Genomic DNA, 23,055 nt, shown 5'->3' on the forward strand with positions numbered 1-23,055 from the left:
AGAGAGTTGGACAATGACTAAGGAGGATAGAAGGAGAATTGATGCCTTTGAGCTGTGGTGCTGGAGAAGAGTACTGACTGCTAGGAAAACAAACAGATTCATCCTGGAGAGGATTAAACCGGGCTGCTCCTTGGAGGTAAGGATTCTGAGGCTCCGTCTGACATACTTTGGACATGTTGTAAGGAGGGACAGGTTGTTGGAGAGGGACATCATGTTTGGGAGGGTGGAGGGACAGCGCAGGAGAGGAAGGCCCTCTCTGAGATGGATTGATTCAGTGACTGGGGTAATCAGGATGGGTGTGTTGGAGACAGTGTGACTGGCACAGGACAGAGCAGAGTTTATGGCTATTGTACACAGGGTCACTATGAGTCACAAGCGACTCGATGACACATAACAACAACAACCAACTTCGGGATTGCAGCACAATTCCTTACCCACTTGGCCTTGAGAGCTCCTGAGACACCACAAGTGGATGGCTTTAACAAACAAAAATTTCTTAACAGTTTTTTCCTTCTCTTATAGTATAGCAGACAACTCAACTAACTCATTGCATTATTTCGGCACTGACCCTCCATGGTTTTCAGAGGCTGTAAACCGCTTGGGAGGCCACTGGTGATTTCTTGGTTCTACTAAGTTCTGACCCCCTCCCCCACCTCAGCTGGATTTCCTCTTCTTTTATCTCTACAGAGATAAAAGGTGTTGCAGGCCACACCTTGGGGAAACTCCCTTTACTTCTGATCAAGGCTGTGTTATTTCAACCTTGCAACTATCTGGCTTATCAGGTTATGAGGGATCATTACACAACTTCCACCTTATACCATTACATACATGTATGTTGGGGTTGCATTATACCATCACATACATGTATTTTGGGGTTCTTGTTGTAGTTACATGCCATCAAGTAGCCTACAACTCATAATGTCCCCAGTTACAATAGCTTTGAACCCTGACCTATCCTGAGCCAGTCTCACTGACTCTTGACTTACTCCCATTACACCAGTTACTGTGGCAATCCATCTCATCTGGAGTCTTCCTCTCCTGTGCTGGCCCTCTGGCCACAAGCCCAAAGTATGTGAAACAGAGCTTCAAAATCCTTGCCTCCAAAGAGAAACTTGGTTTCACTTTCTCCAAGACAGATCTGTTTGTTCTCTTGGCGGTCCATGGTATGGTTAAGACTCTTCTCCAGCACCAAAACTCAAAGGTATTAATTCTTCTGTCATGCTTAGTTTAGTCATTGTCCAGCTCTCTGATGCACAGCAAGTAAATGCAATGACCACGGCCTGGCTCAGGTACACCTCAGTCCCTAGACTGACATTATTCTTTAGCACTTTAGAGAGGTCCCTGACAGTCAACTTTCCAAATGTAATTAGTTTTGATTTTCTGACTGCTGGTGCCAAGGGTGTTGATTGTGGAGCCGAGCAAACTGAAATTGTTAACAACCTCAGTCTCTTCTCCATCTGTAATTGTGCTGCCAATTGGCCCAGTGGTGAAAATCTTTGTCTTCTTGATGTTGAGGTTTAATCCATATTGAAGAACAGTCCTTGACCTTCTGCAGCAAGTGCTTTGGGTCCTCCTCAGTTTTGGCAAGCAAGGTTGTATCATCTGCATAACACAGGTTGTTGATGAGTCTTCCTCCAATCCTGACCACATTCCTCCTCAGAAAGTCAAGCCTCCTGAATGATCATAAAGATACCACATTCAGATTGAAAAGGTGTGGAGACAGGATGCATCCCTGATACATTCCCTTCTTGGTTTTGAAACAAGCACTCAGTTCTAAGGACTGCTTCCTAGGCTTTCACATGAACACAATCAAGTGTCTGGGATTCCCATTTTTCTCAAGGTTAGCCACAATTTGTTGTTATCCACATACTAGATACACAAAATACATAGCCCACAAAATACAAATTTTGTACTTTGTAGGGATATAGTTTAACCCATGACTTTCCACCCTTTGACTCCCCAAATTCACTCCAAATTCTATCATGGGGCAAAGTTCCTTCTCACCTGTGACTAGAATGCATAGTTATCTGTTTCTAAGTACAACAATGATACAGGCACAAAGTACACACTTCCATCACAAATGGGACAAACTGAAGGGAAAGGAGAGTAGGCACCAAACAAGTCTATTGCCCAGTAGAACAGTTATGTGAACCCTCAAGGCTTGAAAATAACTCTCTTTTCCCTGAGGCATCTGGTCAGTGCTCCATCCCCCAGACTCTGGCTACTGGCCATGCTCTATGTGTGAAGGGCAGAGAACTCCCGGCCCTGGGCTTCAGTTCTGCTCTAGGCCCCCTCAGAGAGCAGCTCTGTTCCCTCAGCTTTGGGTAGTTCCATTCTCATAGTCTAGCTGAGTGGTGGCCTGACTCTTTGGTCCAAGCAGGCCCCATCCTTCTGTCCCCTTGAGGAAAGGAACATTGGCCTCTCAGGTTTGGGCACTGGTACCATCCTAATGGTGGCTCCAAATCTGAAACCAAGTTGGCAAAGGTCTATGACTCTTTAAAATCTAGGAAACTGTTACCCCACCTTGGAAATAACCAAAGTTATGGTTCCACTTTGAGATTTCAGAGGTTGTTCCTTACCCTTTGAGAGACTGAGGTAACTCTGCTTTCTGGGTCCATGGTTTTTCAAAGATACCAGTCTGGTCTCTGTCCTGCTCCAGCAGATATTATAAAGTCCTAAAAAAAAAAAAAAGAAAAAGAAAAACAAATCCCGAAGTGTTCTTCATTTGCTGCTTTCAGTAATATGTTTGTCTGTCAGATACTGTTCTAAAGCTGAGCATGCAAATTAAGAGAGACTAGAAAGAGGGCTTGGCCATCCACTTCTAAAATAACAGGCCTTTGAAAACCCTATGCACTATAGAGCAAAACATGTAAAGTACACAGTGACTGGGGTAATGGGGAAAGGTGTGTTGGAGACAGTGAGACTGGCTCAGGACAGGGCAAGGTTCAGAGCTACTGTTCATAGGGTCAAGATGAGTCCAGGCTACTCAATGGCACATAGCAACTAATAGCAACAACAAAGTTCTTTAGCTGTGCTGATAAAGGCTCAGAGGCATCCTATTCCAACAGAAACCTCAACTCAAAGGCACCCAGCTTTCTAGCTTTGTGGGATGGCAAGCTGAGCTCTACCAACAAGTGCTGAAATGCACCTTACTCCTCCAGGAGCCTGCCTCCCATCAGAAGCTCTCATGAAACTCCCCGCGGGTTGGACTGCATTCCATCATATATCATTCTCCTTTTCTGGAGACTAGTGATCTCTGGGGTTTGCTGTGGCCATGCCTCTGCTGCTCCTCCTTTTCATCTGTGCTGTCTCTGGTGTTAAAATTCTCCTCCTTCTGAACTGTCTCCAGAATGGCCTTTATGTCAATAATTTCACCAACAATCTTATCAAGGCAATAAAGGCTTTTACTATTAAACCCCAAATTCATTGCTGTGAAGTTCGTTCCAACTTACACCTGACTCTCCTCTGAGTTTCTGAGGCTGTAAATTACATGGGAGGAGACTGCTCATCTTTCTAGTGTGGAGCCCTGTTGGGTTTGAACAGCCCGAGAGGCACTGACTTTGTATCAGCAACAAAACGCTCTATAGTCTACTACTGTTATTAGGTGCCATCAAGCAGTCCACAGGATAATCAGTCCTCTTTTCCAACACCACAACTCAAAAGCAATATTTCTTCTTCTGTCATCCTTGGTCATTTTCTCAACTTTCAGATGTGTAGTAAGTAATTGAATAAAAAAAAAGTAATTGAATCAGGCACAACTTAGTCTTTAAACTGACATCTTTGCTCTTCAGCACTTTGGAGAGGTTCCTAACAGCAGATTTTTCCGATGTGATAAAGCTTTTGATTTTTTGACTGCTGGTACCATAGGTATTAACCGTAGAGCCAAGTAAAATGAAGCCATTGACAGATGGCTTCAAAAAGCAAACATCAATCTTTTCTCCACTATCATAATGCTGTTTATTGTTTCAGTGACAAGGAATTTTGTTTTCTTGATGTTGAGATGCAATCCATATTGAAGACTGTAGTCTTTGATTTTCTGCAGTGTTTCAAGTCCTTCTCAATTTCCACAAGAAAGATTGTATAATCTTCATAATGTGTGGGGTTTTTAATTTTTTTCATAATGTGGGCTATTAATGAGTCTTTCTCTGATCTTAATGACAAATTCTTCCTTCATAAAGTCCAGCTTCTTGTATGATTCGCTGAACATACAAATTAAATAAGTATTGTTGTTTTATGTGCCATGAGTCACTTGCAACTCATAGGGACCCCTATGTACAACAGCTCTATCCTGAGCCAACTTTACTGTCTCTGACACACCTACTCCCATTACCCCAGTCACTGAATCAATCCATCTCATCAAGGGTCTTCCCCTCTTGCACTGTCCCTCTCCAAGGACTCCTTGCAACATGTCCACAGTATGTCAGATGAATTTTCAGAATCCTTGCCTCCAAGGAGCAGCCTAGTTTCACCCTCTCCAGGACAAACCTGGTTGTTTTCTTAGCAGTCCATGGTATATCCAATAGTCTTCTCCAGCACTATAGTTCAAAAGCATCAATTATCCTTCTATCATTCCTAGTCATTATCTAGCTTTCGGATGCATAACACATAATTACAAATATCATGGCCTGGGTAAGGCGCAACTTAATCTCCCAACTGACATCTTTGCTCTTCAGTACTCTGGAGAGGTTCCTGATAGCAGACTTTCCCAATGCAATTTGTCTTTTGATTTCCTTGCTGCTGGTACCAAGAATGTTAATTGTGGAGCCAAGCAAACTAAAGCTGTTAACTATCTCAATCTCTTCACTGTCCATCATGATGCTGCTAATCGGTCCAGTGGTGAGAATCTTTGTTTTTTTTTTGTGTGTGTACGTGTACCGTCAAATCAGATCTGACTGGTACAGGAGGATATTGCGCCTCCTTCTCCGGCAGAGCGTCTGGTGGATTCGAACCGTGTTCCTCTGGGATTGCAGTTCAGTTTCTTGCCACTAGGCCACCAGAGCTCCCCAGAATCTTTGTTTTGATGTTGAGCTTCAATCTACACTGAAGGCCACAGTCCTTGACCTTCTGCAGCAAGTACTTCAGGTCCTCCACAGTTTCAGCAAGCAAGGTTGTATCATCTGCATAATGCAGATTGTTGATGAATAAGTATACAAAAAGGATTACTACAGATTACTGTTAAGCACCTTAAAACCTCCCAGATTTGTATACAAGTCCACATTCACATCCACATTTTAGGTACCTGTTAGAACAGCATCCCACTCTCATGTTACCAAATTGTGACTTAGTGATCTAAATGCTGCTATATGAATAGACCACAAGTGGATGGCTTTAACAATATTTTTAATAAACAGAAATTTATTCTCTTATGGCTTGCTAAAAGAACAAACAGGTTTGCCCTAAAGAGGGTAAAACCAGGCTGCTCCTTGGAGGCAAGGATTCTGAGGCTTCATCTGACATACTTTAGACATTTTGTAAGGAGGGACCAGTCCTCGGAGAGGGACATCATGCTTGGGAGGGTGGAGGGAAAGCGCAGGAGAGGAAGGCCCTCAATGAGATAGATTGATTCAGTGACTGGGGTCATAGGGGTAGGTGTGTCAGAGACACACAGATTGGCACGAGTGAGAGCGGGGTTTAAAGCTATTATACATCGGGTCACTATGAGTGGCGACTCGACGGCACATAACAACAACAACAGAGGAAACTAGAATTCCATATTTAGAGTGCCAGCTCTCAAAGAAGGCCTGTTCTTCCTGTCAGTTATGAAGAGAAGTCCTTGTGTCCCTCTTTGTCCATAGGTCTAGGGTACCATGGAGATCTCCATGTGTTTTGGCTTCTGCAGTAAGGAGCTTCTTAGCACAGGGAGCTTTGCCCAGAAGGACACATTCCACTCCTGGCAATTTCATCTTGGTGGTACTGAGGTGTCTTATGTCCCCTGCTCCTTCCTGGCTTGTTTTCCTTCCCTTTTATCTCTAGGATAATAAAAGGTATTGCAGGTCACACAATAGGGAAACCTCCCTATATCTGACCAAAACCCCCTCAAACTCATTACCATCAAGTCAAAGCTAACTCATAGGGGATCCTCAAGCAGATTTTTGTTGTTTGTTGTTATGTGTGGTCGAGTTGCCTGCAACTCATGCAACTATGTGCAACTATGCATAAAAGCCCAAAACCCTGCTCTATCCCTCGCCAATCTTATTGTCTCTGACACACCTATCCCCATTACCCCAGTGACTGAATCAATCCATCTCAATGAGGGTCTTCCTTTCCTGTGCTGTCCCTCCACCCTCCCAAGAATGACATTCCTCTCCAAGGACTGATCCTGCCTTGCCACATGTCCAAAATAAGTCAGATGAAGCTTCAGAATCCTTGCCTCCAAGGAGCAGCCTGGCTTCACTCTCTCCAGGATGAATCTGCTTGTTTTCCTAGCAGTCCATGGTATATTCATTACTCTTCTCCAGAACCACAGCTCAAAGGCATCAATTCTCCTTCTATCCTCCCTAGTAATTGTCCAGCTCTCTGATGCATAACAAGTAATTGCAAAGACAATGGCCTGTATCAGGAGCACCTTAGTCTCCAGACTGACATCATTGCTCTTCAGTACCTTGGAGAGGTCTCTGACAGTAGACTTTTCCAGTGCAATTCATCTTTTAATTTCCTAGCTGTTGGTAGCAAATGTGTTGATTATAGAGCCAAGCAAACTGAAGCTGTGAACAATCTCAATCTCTTCACCATCCATCCTGATGCTGCCAATTGGCCCAGTGGTGAGGATCTTTGTTTTCTTGATGTTGAGCTTCAATCTATACTGAAGACTGAAGTCCTTGACCTTCAGTAGCAAGCGCTTTAGGTCCTCCTCAGTTTCAGCAAGCAGGGTTGTGTCATCTGCATAACACAGATTGTTGATGAGGAAACTGCCCGTCTTTCTCCTCAGGACCATCTGTTGGATTTAAACTGCCTGCCTTTGGATTGGAAATCCAACTCCTTTCACATTAGGCCACTACCGTTCTCTTACATCTGATGAGGATTGTGCTATTTTCCCATTTAATCCTCTTGCAACTAACTATTTGGCTTATCAGATTACAGGGGATCACTACATAGCTTATACTATATATTTCAATATATGTGGGTTATATACTGGACCACCAATTACTCATGTGCAAGTTCAAACTGAAACTGAAGAAAATTAAAACAAGTCCACAAGAACCAAAATACAACCTTGAGTCTATCTCACCTGAATTTATGTCAAGAACAGGTTGGACACTATCTGTTGGTGTTCATCGATCATTGACTATTTATTAATAATTGACGACCATTCATTGTCATCGAAGACAGGAATTGTGGAATGACATCAAGGATATCAAAAGAAAGCAAAAGGTCGTTCAAAAGAAGAAGAGAATGAAAAAGAACAAAATGCATGTCAGAAGAAACTCTGAAAATTGCACTAGAACATCGAGCAGTGAAAACAAAGGGAAGAAATGGTGAAGTAAAAGAGATGAAACAGAAAATTTCAAAGGGGAGCTTGAGAAGACAACACAAACTTTAACAAAATATGTAAGAGTTAGAGTTAGAAAATGAGGGGTGAACTCATTCAACATTTCTCACACTAAAAGAACTAAAAATAGTCAAGCCTTGAATTGCAGTATGACAAATGCTGTGGGGAAATCTTGAATAATAAAAAGAAGCATCAAAAGAAGAGAGAAGGCACACACAGTCACTGTATAAATAAACAGATGAACAATGAACCATTTCAGTAAGTAGTATATTTAAAAAAGAAAACCAAATAAAACAATGGCAATAAAGGAAGATGTTCAAGCTGTACTGAAGGCATTGGGGGGGAAAATTTCAAATCCAGAAACTGATGGAATACCAATTGACATGTTCTAACAAACAGATGCAATCCTGGGCATGCTCCCATGTGCAAAAAAAAAAAAATTGGAAGACAACTACCTGGTTAAGTGAGTGCAAGTGATCCATATTTGTTTCCATTCCTAAAAATGTTGATCCAAAAGAATGGAAAATATCCAACAATACATTAATATCAATCACATGCAAGCAAAATTTTACTAAAGATTATTAAAAAATGGCTAGAACAGGAGATCAGTAAAGAACTGCCAGAAATCCAAGCTAGATGTAGAAGAGCCTGTGGGTGGCATCAGGGCTATCATTCCTGATGTCAGATAGATCTTGGTTGGAAGCAAAGAATAAAAAATGGATATCTATTTCTGCTTTATTGACTATGCAAAGGCATTTGACTGTGTACATCATAACAAATTATGGTCAATACAGAAAAGAAAGGAAATCCTGTAAGACTTATGTGTGCTCATAAGAAATCTCTACCTAGATCAAGTAACTTGTTGTCAGACAAAGTCAGGTTTAAAATCAAGGAAGGTGTGAATGAGGTCTGTATCCTTTCTCTATACCTATCTGTATGCTTGGCAAATCATTCCAGAAGCCGGACTTCTTGAAGAAGAATGTGGCCATCAGAATCAGAGGAAGATTCATCAACAATCTATGTTATGCCGATGACACAACCTTACTAGATGAAAGTGAGGAGGACGTAAAATGCATGCTGCATATGATCAAAGACTTTAATATGGATTACACCTCAACATTAAGAAAACAAATAACCTCACCACGGGGCCAACAGGCAACATCACAATAGATGGAGAAAAGCCTGAACTTGTCAATGATTTCATCTTATTTGGATCTACAATCAACACCCATGGTACGAGTAATCAAGAAATCAAGACTTATTGTATTGGGGAAATCTGCTGTCAAGGATCTCTCCAAAGTGCTAAGGAGCAGTTTAAAGAGTAATGGCCATGTGACTCAAGCCAAGGTCTTTTCAACTACTTCCATTGCATCTGAAATTTAGACAATGACTAAGGATGACAGAATACTCAATGTGTTTGAGTGTGATATTGAAGAAAGTAAGAAATATCCCATGGACTGCTGAAAAAAGTATACAGTTCTCTGTCGTAGATAAAGTGCACATAGGGTGCTCTTCAGAGGCAAGGATGGTGAAGAACCATCTCACATGCTTTGGGCATGTTGTTAGAAGGGGTCAGCCTGTTGTCGACTGAAGGAAAAGACAGAGATGGGGACACACAGGAATGGGGGTCAGGCCAGAAAGCATGAAGGCAGGGAGCTAACAGCTGGAAGAACTACAGTCCCTATGCTAAGACTTTCTGGGTTTTTATTGACAATCATCAGGAAGGTAAACAAAGGAAAATCACAAGGGAGTAGTAAATAAAAACAAAGGATCATGGGGATGTCTTTTGTAAATAAGGCCAAGTTCTTCTCTATTGTTTACCTTAGGCTTATCTCAGGAGGAAGAGATTCAGTTATTACAAACTAAGAATTATGTAGACTCTTAGAGAATGCCTAGTGCCACAGGGTAAATTCTAGCTGGTATTATGCCTCCCTCATATCCTGATATAGCACTTGGTTCATTATTAATATTAAATTTTATATTCCGCTTCCCACAAGTCAGTTGGCCAGTTGGTTGTCCTGCAGCTTTCTCAGAGTATATCAAGTATTTCTCAAGTATACCAGAGATGATGAGGATGGCACAGGATAAGGCATGGTTCAGATACATTATTCAGAGGGTCATTATTTGAAAGTACTAGAGGAATGTCAATCTGTTTGACTATACAAAGGCCTTTGACAGTGTGGATCACAACAAACTGGCTAACTCTGTGAAGAATGGGAATTCCAGAACACTTAATATGAAGATATTGAGATTGATTAACAGCTTTCGTTTGCCTGGCTCCATAAGCAACACTCTTGCTACCAAGCAGGCAGGAAATCAAAAGATGAATCACATTGGGAAAGTTTGCTGCTAGGGACCTGTCCAGAATACTGAAGAGCAATGTCAGTCTAGAGACTAAAGTGCACCTGATCCAGGCCATAGTCTTTGCAATTACTTGCTATGCATCAGAGAGCTGGACAGTGACTTAAGTTATGACAGAAGAAGAACCTATGGCTTTGAGTTGTTGTATTGGAGAAGAATACTGAATATACCATGGACTGCAAAGAGAACAAACAGGTCTGTCCTGGAGAAGGTGAAACCAGGCTGCTTCTTGGAAGCAAGGCTTTTGAAGCTCCATCTGACCTACCTTGGGCATGTTGCAAGGAGGGGCCAGTTCTTGAAGAGGGACTTCAGGCTTGGAAGGGTGGAGGGACAGCACAAGAAAAGAAGACCCTGGATGAGATGGATTGACTCAGTGACTGGGGTTATGGGGATTAGGGACGTCAGAGATGATGAAATCGGCTCCGGATAGGGCAGAGTTCAGAGCTGTTGTACACAGGGTGGCTGAGTTAGAGTTGACTCAATGGCACATAACAACAAACAACAAAAGTGCACCTAACAACAACACAGCTGGAAGAGCGAGCCCTGGTGGCACAATGGAGTAAGTATTACTTTGCTAATGTTGAGATTTTCACTCATCTGCCACTCCCTGGGAGGAAAATGTGGCTGTGTACTTCTGTAAAGATTTACAGAATTGGTAACCCTATGGGACAGTTCTGCTTTGTCTTTGAGATGTGAAGAGGTGTCAATTCCATTGCAGTGTGGTGGCGGAGGCTTGGAAAGAATGAGGGTGGCAGCTAACAGGCACAAGGTTCATTTGTGAAGCAGTGGAAATATTCTAAAATTAAATGGTGAACTCTCAGCTCTGTAAATACATGAAAAACTGCTCAAAAACCATTGTACGCACAAAACAGCTTAATTATCTCAACAAAACTTTTTTTCTTAAGATAAGTTCTCAAAAATGGTTGGTGTGACAATGGAATACTATGTATGGAGCATGCAGGAGCAATGATTTTGTAAATTATTACCTAAATTGAGAGGGACTGGGGAGCATTATGCTGAGTGAACAAACTCAGTCCCATAAGGACAAATACTGTATAAACCCATTACTTTAGAATGAGTATGAGTATACAAAGGGGGGGTAGGGTGGAAGCAGAGGGGTGAGGATGTGGTGGGGATTAACCATGAGTCGCACAATTTGATGGGTGGGAGGGTAAGGGAAATGGGAAGAATCTCATGTGAAAAACAATGTATTCAAATTTTGTAAATAAACTAGTATAAAAAAAATATAATGGTTGGTATGATACACTTCTGTTTCTCCATTCCATCCCACAAAAACACCACGCACACACAGGCAGCTAATGAGTGGTCAGGACTGTTCCCGTGACTGGTATACGCGGGTTTACAACGAAGAGGGTTCTTTTTCAACCTAAGGCATTCAAGAACTGCTTGTGAAGCAGGAGGTGAGGAGTACCAGATGCCTCTCCCAACGTCAAGAACCCCTCAGTTTAGCACAAAATGCACTTAACATCCCCACTAAAACTTTCAGTAGATGCAGCTGGAGTAACCCAGCTCCTGAAGTGGAAATGGAAGCTGCAGATTACAAAGCTGTCTCCTGAAGGCCGACCCTGCCAACAGTCTCCCAACAGCCTGACCTGGCACGAGTACGCCATAACTCCCATGTCCCACCGTGTCCAGGGGTCTCCAAGGCATCTTCCCTCCATCTCCGCTCCGAGCTCCGCCTCCTGCGAGACCCGCACAGGAGAGGGACGGGGCGGGGCCGTCCTCCCGGCCAATCCCCGGCTGGCGGCCCGGCCCGGCGGGAAGAGCCGGCACTTGGGGTCCTATAGGCGGCTGTGGGACCCAGCAGAGTCGGTGCTGGAACCCGTTTCCACGGTCTCCGCCTCCGTCCCCCCAGTAAAATAAGTCTGCGCAAAAAGTGGACTGAGCTGCTGAGGCCTGCTCTAGGTCTTAGGAGCGACGGGGCTTCCGTCAAGGAGCTGAGAGGTGCACGTGGTGCAGAAAGGGAGTTTTTAGTGCAGAAGTGGGGGTCACCGCTAACAAGGGCGTGGCTAGGCCGCACGTGCTGCTGTTGTCACCTCCATAACATACACTTCTCAGACCCGCCCCTCCAGGGGTGCGGATGTGGAGGTGGCCAAAGGGTCAGGAGCACCTACCCCGTTGCCCCCGGATCTGGGCGGGAGGTGGCGGGCTGGGAGGTGCCATCGTCGGAGGGGAGGGGCACTGGTGAGGGTGGGCGGCCTGCCGTCTGTCCACCGGCCGCGCGGCGCCAGGGCACTCCCGCCGTCTCTGCTCTGTCCCCTCTCATCCCCAGGAGTGTAGAAAAGGCTGTCGGGGGGCTTCCCGTGTCCCCGGCCGCCCCTGCCGCGGAGGAAAGAGCAGGGGGAAGCCCCGGCGCCTGTCGCCTCCGGAGAGGCGCGGAGTCCCCGGCAGTGCAGGCTCTGAAGAGGAGCCCGGGCGGAGCCCCGGTGCTTCGTGTCTGTCGCCGTCCGCGTCCGGAGCAGCGGCCCGCGCCCGCCCGCTCGGCGCCCCTGGCCGTAGGGGCCCCACCCCGCCAGGCGTGGGCGAGTGCCGGCCCGGGGCGAGCGGAGCTGCCCTCTCGGGGCCTCGCTGCGGCCTCCAGCGCCCCAGCCCCGGGGAATGCAGTGGCCCCCGGCCTCTGGCGCCTCTCCGTGTCTGGGCTGGGCCTCCTCCATCACCTGCTCCGCGGCCACGACGCTCCTGAGCCGCGCTGGCTGGGGCCCCCTCATGGCGGCCAAGTGGTTCAAGGAGTTCCCCCTGAACCTCAAGACCGTGTCCGAGCGGGCCAAGCCTGGCGGCGGGGGTGGCAGCAACAAACTACGGAAGAATTCGGAGGCAGGGGGCGCAGGGCCCACCCCAGGCAAGGGCCGCAAGAACTCGGCTGCGGAGTTGGGGAGCAGCAGGGCGGGGGGCGCGCCCCCCAAGGACAGCCGGCTGTCCCGGGAGAGCCTGCAGGGGCTGATTCAGGCGGCCGCCGGCAAGGGCCGCAAGAACTCCCGCACCACCGAGGAGGAGCCCCACCGGGGCGCGGTCAAGAGCACGGGCTGCAGCACCTACATCAACAGGCTCATCAAGGTGGACACGCAGGAGAAGAACGGCAAGAACAGTTACCCTAGTAGCAGCAGTACCAGCAGCACGAGCAGTAGCAGTAGTTCTTCCTCGGCGTCCTCTTCCCCTTCTTCCCTGGGCCCCGAACTGGACAAAGGCAAGATAATTAAGCAGCAAGACACGGTAAGAATCCTACTGCCCCTTGGGCAGCTTTTTCCTCTACAAGAATGAAATGGTGGGAGTGGGGAGCATAGATTGTGAACCCACTAGGATCTAGGGTTCTTTATACTAACTACAAAGGGAAGATGTGTTTCTGAAGGTCTTGAATTCAATGACTCCGGAGTCACTTAGGAGTCTTTACCTTGAATAATCATTGTGGGAATGGGATACTCTCCAGAAATGTGCCAGCCACTTAATTTTGTTAACAGTTTGAGAGTTGAAGGACATAGTTAGTCTTTGTTAAGTTTGTCTTCGCAGAAATGATTGGTGTTCCTGGGTGGTGAGGGATAAGTATCTTACCAGGTAACTAATGGGTTGAAAGTTGGGAAGTCCACCCAAAGGTTCTCCTACTGAAAAACCAGTAATTGAAAACTCTAAGGAATCTAAGTACTTTTCTGACATTCACCGGGTTACTGTGAGTCAACAAGGGACACAACTAGTTGTAAAAGTGACTTATTTTAGTTTTGACATCCTGGGGAAATTACACCGCTAGAATTATGTATACCTTTTGTCCTTCTTAAGTATCAAGAATGTTGAACTCTAAACGATGTAAGCAAGCATGAATTTCACTGTTTCAGTGAATGGGTTGGCCACTCCTCTTTGCTCACTTGGGAGTTCCATCGTTCTTTACAGTTCCATCTGTAAGCTTGTCCCAAGTTTACCTCCCTTTCATTCATTCCATAAACATTTACTGAGAGCAGTTGTATAGGAAAGGGGATACAGGGTCTTAAGGGCTGTGGGGGAGACAAAATAGGACAAGGAAATGGCCTTAAGGAAATTACGGATCAAGAGAGAAGAAGGTGTTTCCTGGTTTTTACACACGGGAGGTCTTCTGGGTGCTGTCCAACGTGGGAAAGTTAAGAAAAGGAGTTTTTAAGGAGAGAATCATTCCATTCAGACGGGATGAATTGATTTATTTAAACACTTCTCTTGCGTGAAACAGGGAACAGAGAAGAACTCAAACTTGAGTTTTTAGACTCTAGATTAGGCAATCATGTCATGTCATGAGATGTTAATTTTCTCTTGCCCAGGCTTCAAACATGCTGCTCTGAAGGAGCCCACACAGCACATGTGCCTTGTCTGCATTTTGATCATTCTTTACACAAATATTTACAGCATCTCTCCTGTGCCAAGCACTAAAGGAAGAGCCATGCGAAGGTGGAAGAGGACCCATTTCCTGCATTAGTCACTGCGCTGTCTTTCTGCCTAGATGAGAGACACCTTGAAGCCAGGGCAGAGTACCATGTTCTGTGTTCCCTGCTGTGCCTTGAACCTGCATTGTATCTAGGGGGCAGTTCAGGAAGAATGGGTTGAGTGCATGAATGGTAGTCACAGCCCTCTGCAGTGACTGCTTGGCTGTTTTTACAGCTATCACTTCTGGATATCTGCAGTTTCTTAGACCACCTCCTCTGAAGTGGACGGTTCCGTCCAGGCTGTTCTCTCATCCTCATGATGGAGCAGACCAGTCTTCCTGTCTGGTGAAGGTTTCCTAGTCTCCAGGCTTCTGCAGTACAAGTCTGTTCCATCCACATCACTTCTCCCTCCAGAACTTGCCTATTTTTGGAAGGATGAGTGTTTTCTGACACCAATAGGGATCAAAATGCTATGTGACTGTGTTGTTGTGGTGGTTGTTGCTATTAAGTGCCAGTGAGTGGACACAACTCAGCGACCCTTTGAACAACCCCTGCCTTCTCCAGCACCATCCTCACGATCGCTGTCATTCTCAAGCCCATTGTTACAGCCACTGCATCAGTCCATCTCCTCTTTTCTCCGACCTTTCACCTCTCCTGGCATGATATCTTTTTTCAAGGATTGACCCCTCCAGAAAACATGGCCAAAGTATGTGAGATGAAGTTTGACCATCCCTTCCTCTAAGGAGCACCCAGGCTTCACTTCCTCCGAGATAAGAAGAGGAAGCTCAGGCAATCACATTATGCCATGGAGATGTTAATTTTCTTTTCTCCAGGCTACAAATACGGTGCCCAACAGATGCCCACAGCACAGAGTGTGTTGTCTCTATTGGGTACTTTGTTCTTGTGGCTGCCATGGAATATTCAATACTCTTCTTCAACATCTACGTACAGCCTGTGTAAATCAGTCTGCCTATTAATTATTGAACCTACAACTACTACTTCAAGTAAGATTGTGGCTCACATGCTTTGGGCATGTTGCTAGGAGAGGCTGTTCCTTGGAGAAAGACATCATGCTTGGGAAGGTGGAAGGATGGTGAAAGGAAGACCCTCAACCCAATGGAATGACAAAGTGACTGCAACAGTGCACTCAAGTGTGTTCGAGATTGTGAGGATGGCACAAGACAGGGTTCATATCTATGTTACAGGGTCTCTATGAGTCGTACTTAATTTGACTTAACAGAACTCCCACAGTACTGTATATAGTATTGCTTGTTCTTGAAGCCTATTTCTTTAGCGCTGTTATCAGGTCTTGCAGGGAAGAAGCAGCCTTGGGCTTATTTTGCTTCCCTCAGATGACTTCCTCAGGTGAACATTCAGAAATTGCTATGTTATTGACTGACTCACTATGACTACATTGCTTTGCTCACTGGAGCAAAAAGGCCAGATAATATGTATAGACCAGCATATAATAGGCCAGTTCATCTCTTTAAGTTTTAAACTCCTAGATACCACCTACTCCTACTACTTTATTGCCTGAGAAAGAGTGAAAAGAGCCATGAGGATATGCAGAAAAGTTTATGTGAATTGTTCCAAAGCAAACATACAAAAAAGTGTTTGTCTAACTGGATAAATAACAAGTTCAAGTGCAAAAGAGACCCAGCACTAGTGGGAGATTTTGTCCTTTTTGGATCGGTAAGAGATCAGTAGGCTTTTTAAAAGACCATGGACATTTTGGCATCCAAGAGTCCTCTTGTTTTTTCATAGGTCATCATCTTAGAAGACTATGCTGACCCCTATGATGCCAAACGGACAAAAGGCCAAAGGGATGCAGAGAGAGTAGGAGAAAACGATGGGTATATGGAACCGTATGATGCACAGCAAATGATAACAGGTTTGTAACCAAGTGCTGCTTATTAAGAACTTACTAGAGCATTGAAATATACTAACCCTTGTTGTTTGTTTCCTGAGTGGATTCTGACTCATGGTAAACCCCATGTTTGCAGAGTAGAACACCACAGAGTTTTGGAAGCAGATGGTGGTACCTGTCTTCCAGTGCATCTTTGGGTGTGTTTCAACCACCAGCCTTTTGACAGAGCATAGCCAATCGGCAACCAGGGGATTACTGTGCTAATTCTAACCAGTTTATATTTAAGGAGGAGGGATAAAGTAATTTATTCATATCTTAACAGAAACAAATTGGACTCAAATATAAGATGAAAATATCTCATTAACTTCCTTTACACTTTTGCATCCTTCAGAGTTTTACAATTTTCAGGGATCCTTAAGTTGTTCTCATTCAAGGCACGAAGACACTTGTGAGTTTACAGATCTGCTCATGTGTCGGCCGCTTTCAGAAGTATTGGCATCCATTAACAGGAGCAGTAAATCTGTACCAAGGGACAAATGTGTACTTAAAGGATTTTAAACTGTTAAAAGATGCAAACATGACATGATCCTCTCTGTTGCAGCAGAAGATTGATTTCTAAACAAGCTGCACAACACTTTAACAAAAGGTTTAATTACTAAGGAATGAGTACTAATTACTTGTGTGAACACCACCCCAAACCAAAGTTGATTAATCTTGTCATTTTTCAAGTTGGTGTGATTCTAACCTGTGAGCTAATAAGTAAGTGCTATCATCTTTGCTCTCAAATGTTTTTCCCTTTTACTCAAATTCCTTTTCAAGTTGGTACAAACAATATTTAAATAAAACACAGTTACTTTGGTTTATTTGTGAACTTTAAATTATTTATTCATCTCATTTTCCTTAAACATTCTTTGTTTGATCCTTAACAAAAGATGTCATTTCTGAACACTGCCTCAAGGGAGCCTTGTTAGAGTGTCCTGGGTTTCAGGTCTGAGAAGGGAATAATTGGTCACACATTAAAGATTTTGTCTGTTCTGTTTATAAGCAGGTTGAAAAGCTTTTGAGCTCAGGCTCTGGGAGGGGAGCTTAAGCCTAAAGTCGTTGGGCAGAGGGCTAACTGCAGCCACTGGGAAGGGTCAGGACGGGCTTCGGAAAGATATGAGCTGCCACAGGAAAGCCCAGCTCTGTTTCCTGCTGCTCTGCTGACAGAGATAAGGTGTGCATTTGGGGAGGTGCGCCCTGGCTAGGCTGTGACCCTGAGGGCCACTGGACTGTGACCTCTAATGAAATCTGTGAATGAAAGGAAATGAAACGAACTTAGAATTTTAAAAAATACTGGAGGTTGGAAAGGAATAGGAAAATTGTTTCATTTTTTTATAAAATTGAAAAATAATTTCTTTTTTTAAAAACCACATAATTTTTATTTCCCTTTTCATTGACTTTTGGTTTTTCTGTTTTTCTCTTTCTTTTAAACTAGAATGAGTGATTTATTTGTGTTATATTAGCTGTGTTATTTTATTTTTTAAGTTAGCTTTTGAATGGTGGAGCTATACAGTAAAGGGAAGTGATATGATTTTTTAAAAAATTAATGTCCTTTTAAAAAAATCTACTCTTTTACAAGAGCTGGAAAAACCTCATTGCTGTTAAGTTGAAAGTGACCCGTTCGTTGTGTTAGTTCTATTGGATTTTCAAGGTTGTAAATCACCCATCTTTTTTCCTTTAAAGTCACTAATGGATTTGAACTGCCAGAGAGACGTGACCTTTGGGTTAGCAGCACAACTTCTTACAGACTAGGCCACTATCCTCTGGGTGACGAGGGAAAAAAAGGGCAAAGAAATTCCAACTTATCTGTGCTTCCAAGACCTTTTAAGAGACAGCAGCAATTGGAAGCCAGGCTTTCCCACTTCAGACGAGTAGTCTGCTCCCTACACAAGCCTTTGGAATGACATATGCAAGAAGACTTTAAAACTTCTAAGCAAGAAAGTTCAGACTGACAGAGAAAGTTTCATTCAAAAGGCAGGATTGTCAAGCATGATATAAATGTAATAATAAACAACCCAAATGCATTTTTAGCAAGTAAATGCCAACTCCTAGCAACCTTTTTGGAGATAGTAGGACTTGCCAAGACTCACAGTCTTATTACAGGGAAACAGACTGTTACAGCTTTCTCCTGAAAGTGGCTGGTACATACAAACCTGCAGTGTCTTAGTTAATAGGTACGTGCTTTACCCACTGTGCCACTAGAACTCCTTAATAATAGCGTATTACTATTTGAGCGTTTAGGAAGTTCCAGGCTCTGTCTCAAGCCATTTACATGAATGAATTTGTTTAGAAATACAAAAGCAGTCTACTGTCAAATATTATCAAATTATTGAGTGAATTAAAATGTATTAAGTTAATCATTCATTATTGAGTGAATTAAAATGTATTAAGTTAATCATTCAAATACTTTTTTCTTAACTTGGGGAAAAATTTATCAATTTGGTGTATTTTAAAATCTCTGATCCTCCCATTGTGATTCAGTGTCTCATTCTCTGAGTGAGAACTGAGCCACTGGCAGTGAGGGGGCATTTTAAACTTAATTCACTTATAAAATATCAATCACAAAACCCTTTCTCATTTGATGTAGAGAATATACCTCAACTTAGCCTACCCATAGGTTACACAGCTGGACAGAATAACAGGAAGTGAGTTATCGGAAACGGGAAATAAAAGATTTGCTCCTGGGTTTTGGGTTCCCTCCACCAACTCCAACCTTTTACTTATTTTGTTCAGTTTGCTTGGTTTTTTATGTTTGAGAAACATTTGTGGTTTCTTTTGTTTATTTAGCAGGGGATAGAAAGAGTACCGATGAATATAATTTAACTTGTACAACACCCAGCCCCTCCTGCCTCTTTATAGAGTGAGAACACATCTGATTGTAACCATATTCTGGAATGTGATGAGGTTTAGTCTTAAGAAGGAGGTATTCAACTCAATGAGTTTGAGTTGAAATAACTAAGGGATTCCCTGGACCCCCTAAAACTTTTAGAACAAAATTATCACTTAGATTTAGCCAAAGGAATTTTCCTAAAAAGATGACTACGCTTCAGAGAGTGTTAGTGTAAAGTCCTTTTATTATCTTTTTGCTAAATTGTCATGAACATTTTAACTAGAATACTAAGCAGAAATATTCAACATAATTTAGCATTTTAAGTTTTTGCCACCAGATTTAAAATTTTAGCATCAACAGGGTCTTTGAACATTCTTGGGTAGGCATCCATCAGCCAGTGTGAGAGTTCTTTCTACAGCTGATACCATATGTGTTGCAAGCAGTTGAGGGCTTAGGAGGTGCCAAACTTTCTATTAACAACAACTCTGGATATGAGTTTTAGAAATACTTATTTTACAGTTGAGAAAACTAAAGCTCATAAAGATTGAGTTGTTAGAAGCATCAGTCCATCTCTCTGATGGTCCTCTCCTTCTCTAATCCTCTACCTTTCGCAGCCTGATGTATTTTCTAAAGACTAACCCTTCCTGACAACATGGCCAAAGTATGTGAGATAAAGTTTGAACATCCCTGCCTCTAAGGAGAACCCTGGTTGCTCTTCATGGGAGACTTATTTATTTGTTCTTTTGGCAGCCCATGGGATATTCAGAACCCTTCTCCAACACTGCAACTCAAAGGGGATTCTTTTTCTCTCATCCTTAATCATTGTCAAACTTGCAGATGCATAAGAACTAATTGAAAAGACCATGGCTTGGATCAGGTATACCTTAGTCTTTAAACTGATATCCTTTCTCCTCAACCCTTTGGAGAGGTCTTTGACAGCAGATGTTCCCTCTGCAACATGTTTTGATTTCTTGACTACTGGTGCCATGAGTGTTGATAGATTAAGTTGCCTGTACAAGTTGCACAGCTGAAGAGTAGAGGTACCTGGTCATCCAACAATTTTTGGTTTTATCTACACTTAACTTGAGGGAGGGGAGTCTATATCACATTAATGTATTTTAAATCTCAAGAGAAATATGGGCCATATCTTCCCATTGTGATTCAGTGTCTCAGATTCTATGAATCTGACTGAGTTGATAGCAGAGAGTGGGTATTTTTAAAGCTTATTCATTTAAAAATCATCTGTCACAAAGCCCTTTGTTATTTGATATAGAGAATTTACCTCAGCTTAGTGTTCCCATAGGTTACACAGATGGATGTGTTGATTTTTTTAAATCTATTTTTCCTCTAAATTGTTTTGTTGGTTTATTTAGTCAAATCTAAAGGACAGCCTCATTGTTTGGGTCTTCTTTTTAAAAAAAACAAACAAAAGGCCAAACTACTTTGGGGAGAAAAGTCCCAAGAGAACTTCTTTTGATTTCTTTAGTTTGTCTCTACTTCCCTTGGTAAACTTAAATTTCAGGGCTTCTGAATTATAAATTATATCTGATGTTGTTCATGTCTTTAGATTTATCTGACAAGAAAATGCTAAAATAAGTTTACCTTTAAAAAGCTTGAACATTGATAAAAGATATAAGTGAAAAAGTTGCCCAGCACTCCTGCTTAAGCTTCTAAAAAGAAGGTAGTTAACAAACATTTGAGACTCTAAGTTTGCTATTTTGGAAACATTATGAAGTAGATTAGGGAAAGAGATGTGTTGTGTAGAAATTATAATTCACATTTCACGTGAAATCATACTGGCTCTGGAGTCAGTAAGAAATGGCTCCTCCCCTCCCTGCTGTGCGTCTGTGACCTCTGACTGTTCACCTGTGAGCAGGGGTGCTTCCACTTCTCACAGCGTTGTGGAGACTCTCAGATACTCTGCTTGACAGATGGTACATTTTGAAAAAATGGCTATCCAATCTGTTCCAATTCAGGTCACATCCATGCCTGTCAGGTAAAGCCAGCTGCTCCATCGGGTTTTCATGGCCGTGACCTTTAGGTGGCAGATTGCACCAACCTTCTGGTTAGTAACCCTGTACTTGACCATTTGCAACCCCAAGGACTAGTTATGAATTAGACACTTCAGAGAAAATTCCATTTCAAAGAGAATTCTGAACAATTCTAAAAGACTGTTAGCTGCTAAAGGGGCTCTGGTGGCCTAGTGGATAAACCCAAAAGCTGGCAGTTTGAAGTTACCAGCTTCTTTGCAGGAAAAAGATGAGCATTCTCCTCACATGTGATTTATAGCCTCTGAAAACCTGCTGGAGGGTCAACTATGAATCAGTTCTGACACGATGGTACCTAACAACAACAGTAATTGCTAAGTGCAATAAATTTAGTAATAGCAAGTCTTTGTATTCTGCAGTGGTTTAACTATAAATGATATAATTATGTGCAGCAGGAATTGAGACAGGGGACCTTTTGGCCCATATTATGTTTCACTCTGGCTAGTCGCACAATTCCATTGATGCAAGTCAGTGCTTAGCTTCAGCCCTCACTGCAAATGGGTGTTTGTCTGCAGCCTGTTCCCTGCATTCTGTTGTCTGCTGTGGTAAATGGCCTCTATCGGCAGCCAGGGTGTAGCTTCCTCTTGCCATTTCCTCCTTCTCAGGCTTGTTTCCTCTTGGAACTGGCTCTGCACGTCAGGGGCTATTCTCCTTGCAGGAAGGGTCAGCTTGCAGCCCCACGATTGTTTCTGTGGTCCCTCAGGTTGGGAGCAGCCAGGTGTTCGAATGGACAGGGAGGTCATTCTGCTTGAAGGAGTACAGAGGCCCTGCGAGCACACCCCACTTCCCCCCTTAATTAAACATTATTTGTTGTTGGGTTCTATCAAGTCAGCTTTGGCCCATAGCGAGCCCATATGACAGAATAGAATGTTTTATAGGCAGCTCTGGGCAGGACTATATTTTTGCTCCAGGAGCCCTGGTGGCCATAGTGCATTACTTTATCAGGCTGCTAACTGTAAGGTCAAAGGTTTGAATCCATCAGCCACTCTGTAAGAGAAAGAGGAACAGTCTCCTTCTGAAAAGATTTACAGTATCGGAAACCAATAGCATTACAACCTCAGCAGCATTCATTTTTTTAAAAAATTAACATGTATTTATCATATAACACATGCATTATCCAGGGTATTTTAATCCCCTATACCAGGGCTGCAGGACAAGGATGAACAGTCTCCTCCCGTGTGATAAACTGCCTCTGAAAACCAGCTGGAGGGTCAGCTATGGGTTGGTTTAGACTCAAGGGCACACAGCAACAGCAGCATACCCATTACTGATGTCAAATGGATCCTGGCTGAAAGCAGAGAATACCAGAGGAATGTCTGTTTGTGTCTTGTTGACTGCACAAAGACATTTGCATGAATCATAACAAACTACGGCTAACCTTGAGAAGAATGGGAAGCCCAGAACATTTAATCGGGCTCGTATGAAACTTTATCTAGAGCAAGACACTGTTTATTTGAGCAGAGCAAGGGAACACTGCGTATTTTAAAATCAGGAAAGGTGTGCACCAAGGCAGTATCTTCACTCCCTGCCTATTCAGTCTGTACGTTAAGCAAATCATTCGAGAAGCTTGACTCTTTGAAGAAGAGTACAGCATGCAGGTGACACAGCCTTGCTTACTAAATGGAGAACCTGAAACATTTGTTTAGAGAATCAAAGAATACAGACTTTGGTATGGATTGTATCTCAAGATCAAGAAAGAGAAAATCCTCACCACTGGGCTGATGAGCAACATGATGATGTTGTTATGTGCCATTGAGTCGCTTGCAACTCATAGTGACCCTATGTACAACAGCTCTAAACTCTGCTCTGTCCTGTGCCATTCTCATTGTCTCCAACACACTCATCCCGATTGCCCCAGTCACTGAATCAATCCACCTTTTAGAGGGCCTTCCCCTCCTGCGCCTGCCCTGCACCCTCCCAAGCGTGATGTCCTTCTCCAAGGACCGGTCTCTCCTTACAACATGACCAAAGTATGTCAGACGAAGCCTCAGAATCCTTGCCTCCAAGGAGCAGCTTGG

General features: G+C 43.4%; 1 protein-coding gene and 1 pseudogene across 1 annotated transcript in view; both read left to right on the forward strand.

Moving 5' to 3' along the window:
* The window catches only part of LOC102865586, a 23,223-nt pseudogene extending 11,489 nt beyond the window's left edge, over positions 1-11,734 (forward strand).
* A 735-nt stretch (positions 11,735-12,469) lies between these two features.
* The window catches only part of SHE (Src homology 2 domain containing E), a 23,931-nt gene continuing 13,345 nt past the window's right edge, over positions 12,470-23,055 (forward strand). The window contains exons 1-2 of the mRNA XM_006895838.1: positions 12,470-13,081; positions 16,015-16,141. Of these exons, the coding sequence (XP_006895900.1) occupies positions 12,470-13,081; positions 16,015-16,141 (739 nt within the window). The remainder of the gene's footprint in view (positions 13,082-16,014; positions 16,142-23,055) is intronic.

The sequence above is a fragment of the Elephantulus edwardii genome, unplaced genomic scaffold, assembly GCF_000299155.1.
Source record: "Elephantulus edwardii isolate Elephantulus edwardi_28Jun2011 unplaced genomic scaffold, EleEdw1.0 scaffold00176, whole genome shotgun sequence".
NCBI classification, from domain to species: domain Eukaryota; kingdom Metazoa; phylum Chordata; class Mammalia; order Macroscelidea; family Macroscelididae; genus Elephantulus; species Elephantulus edwardii.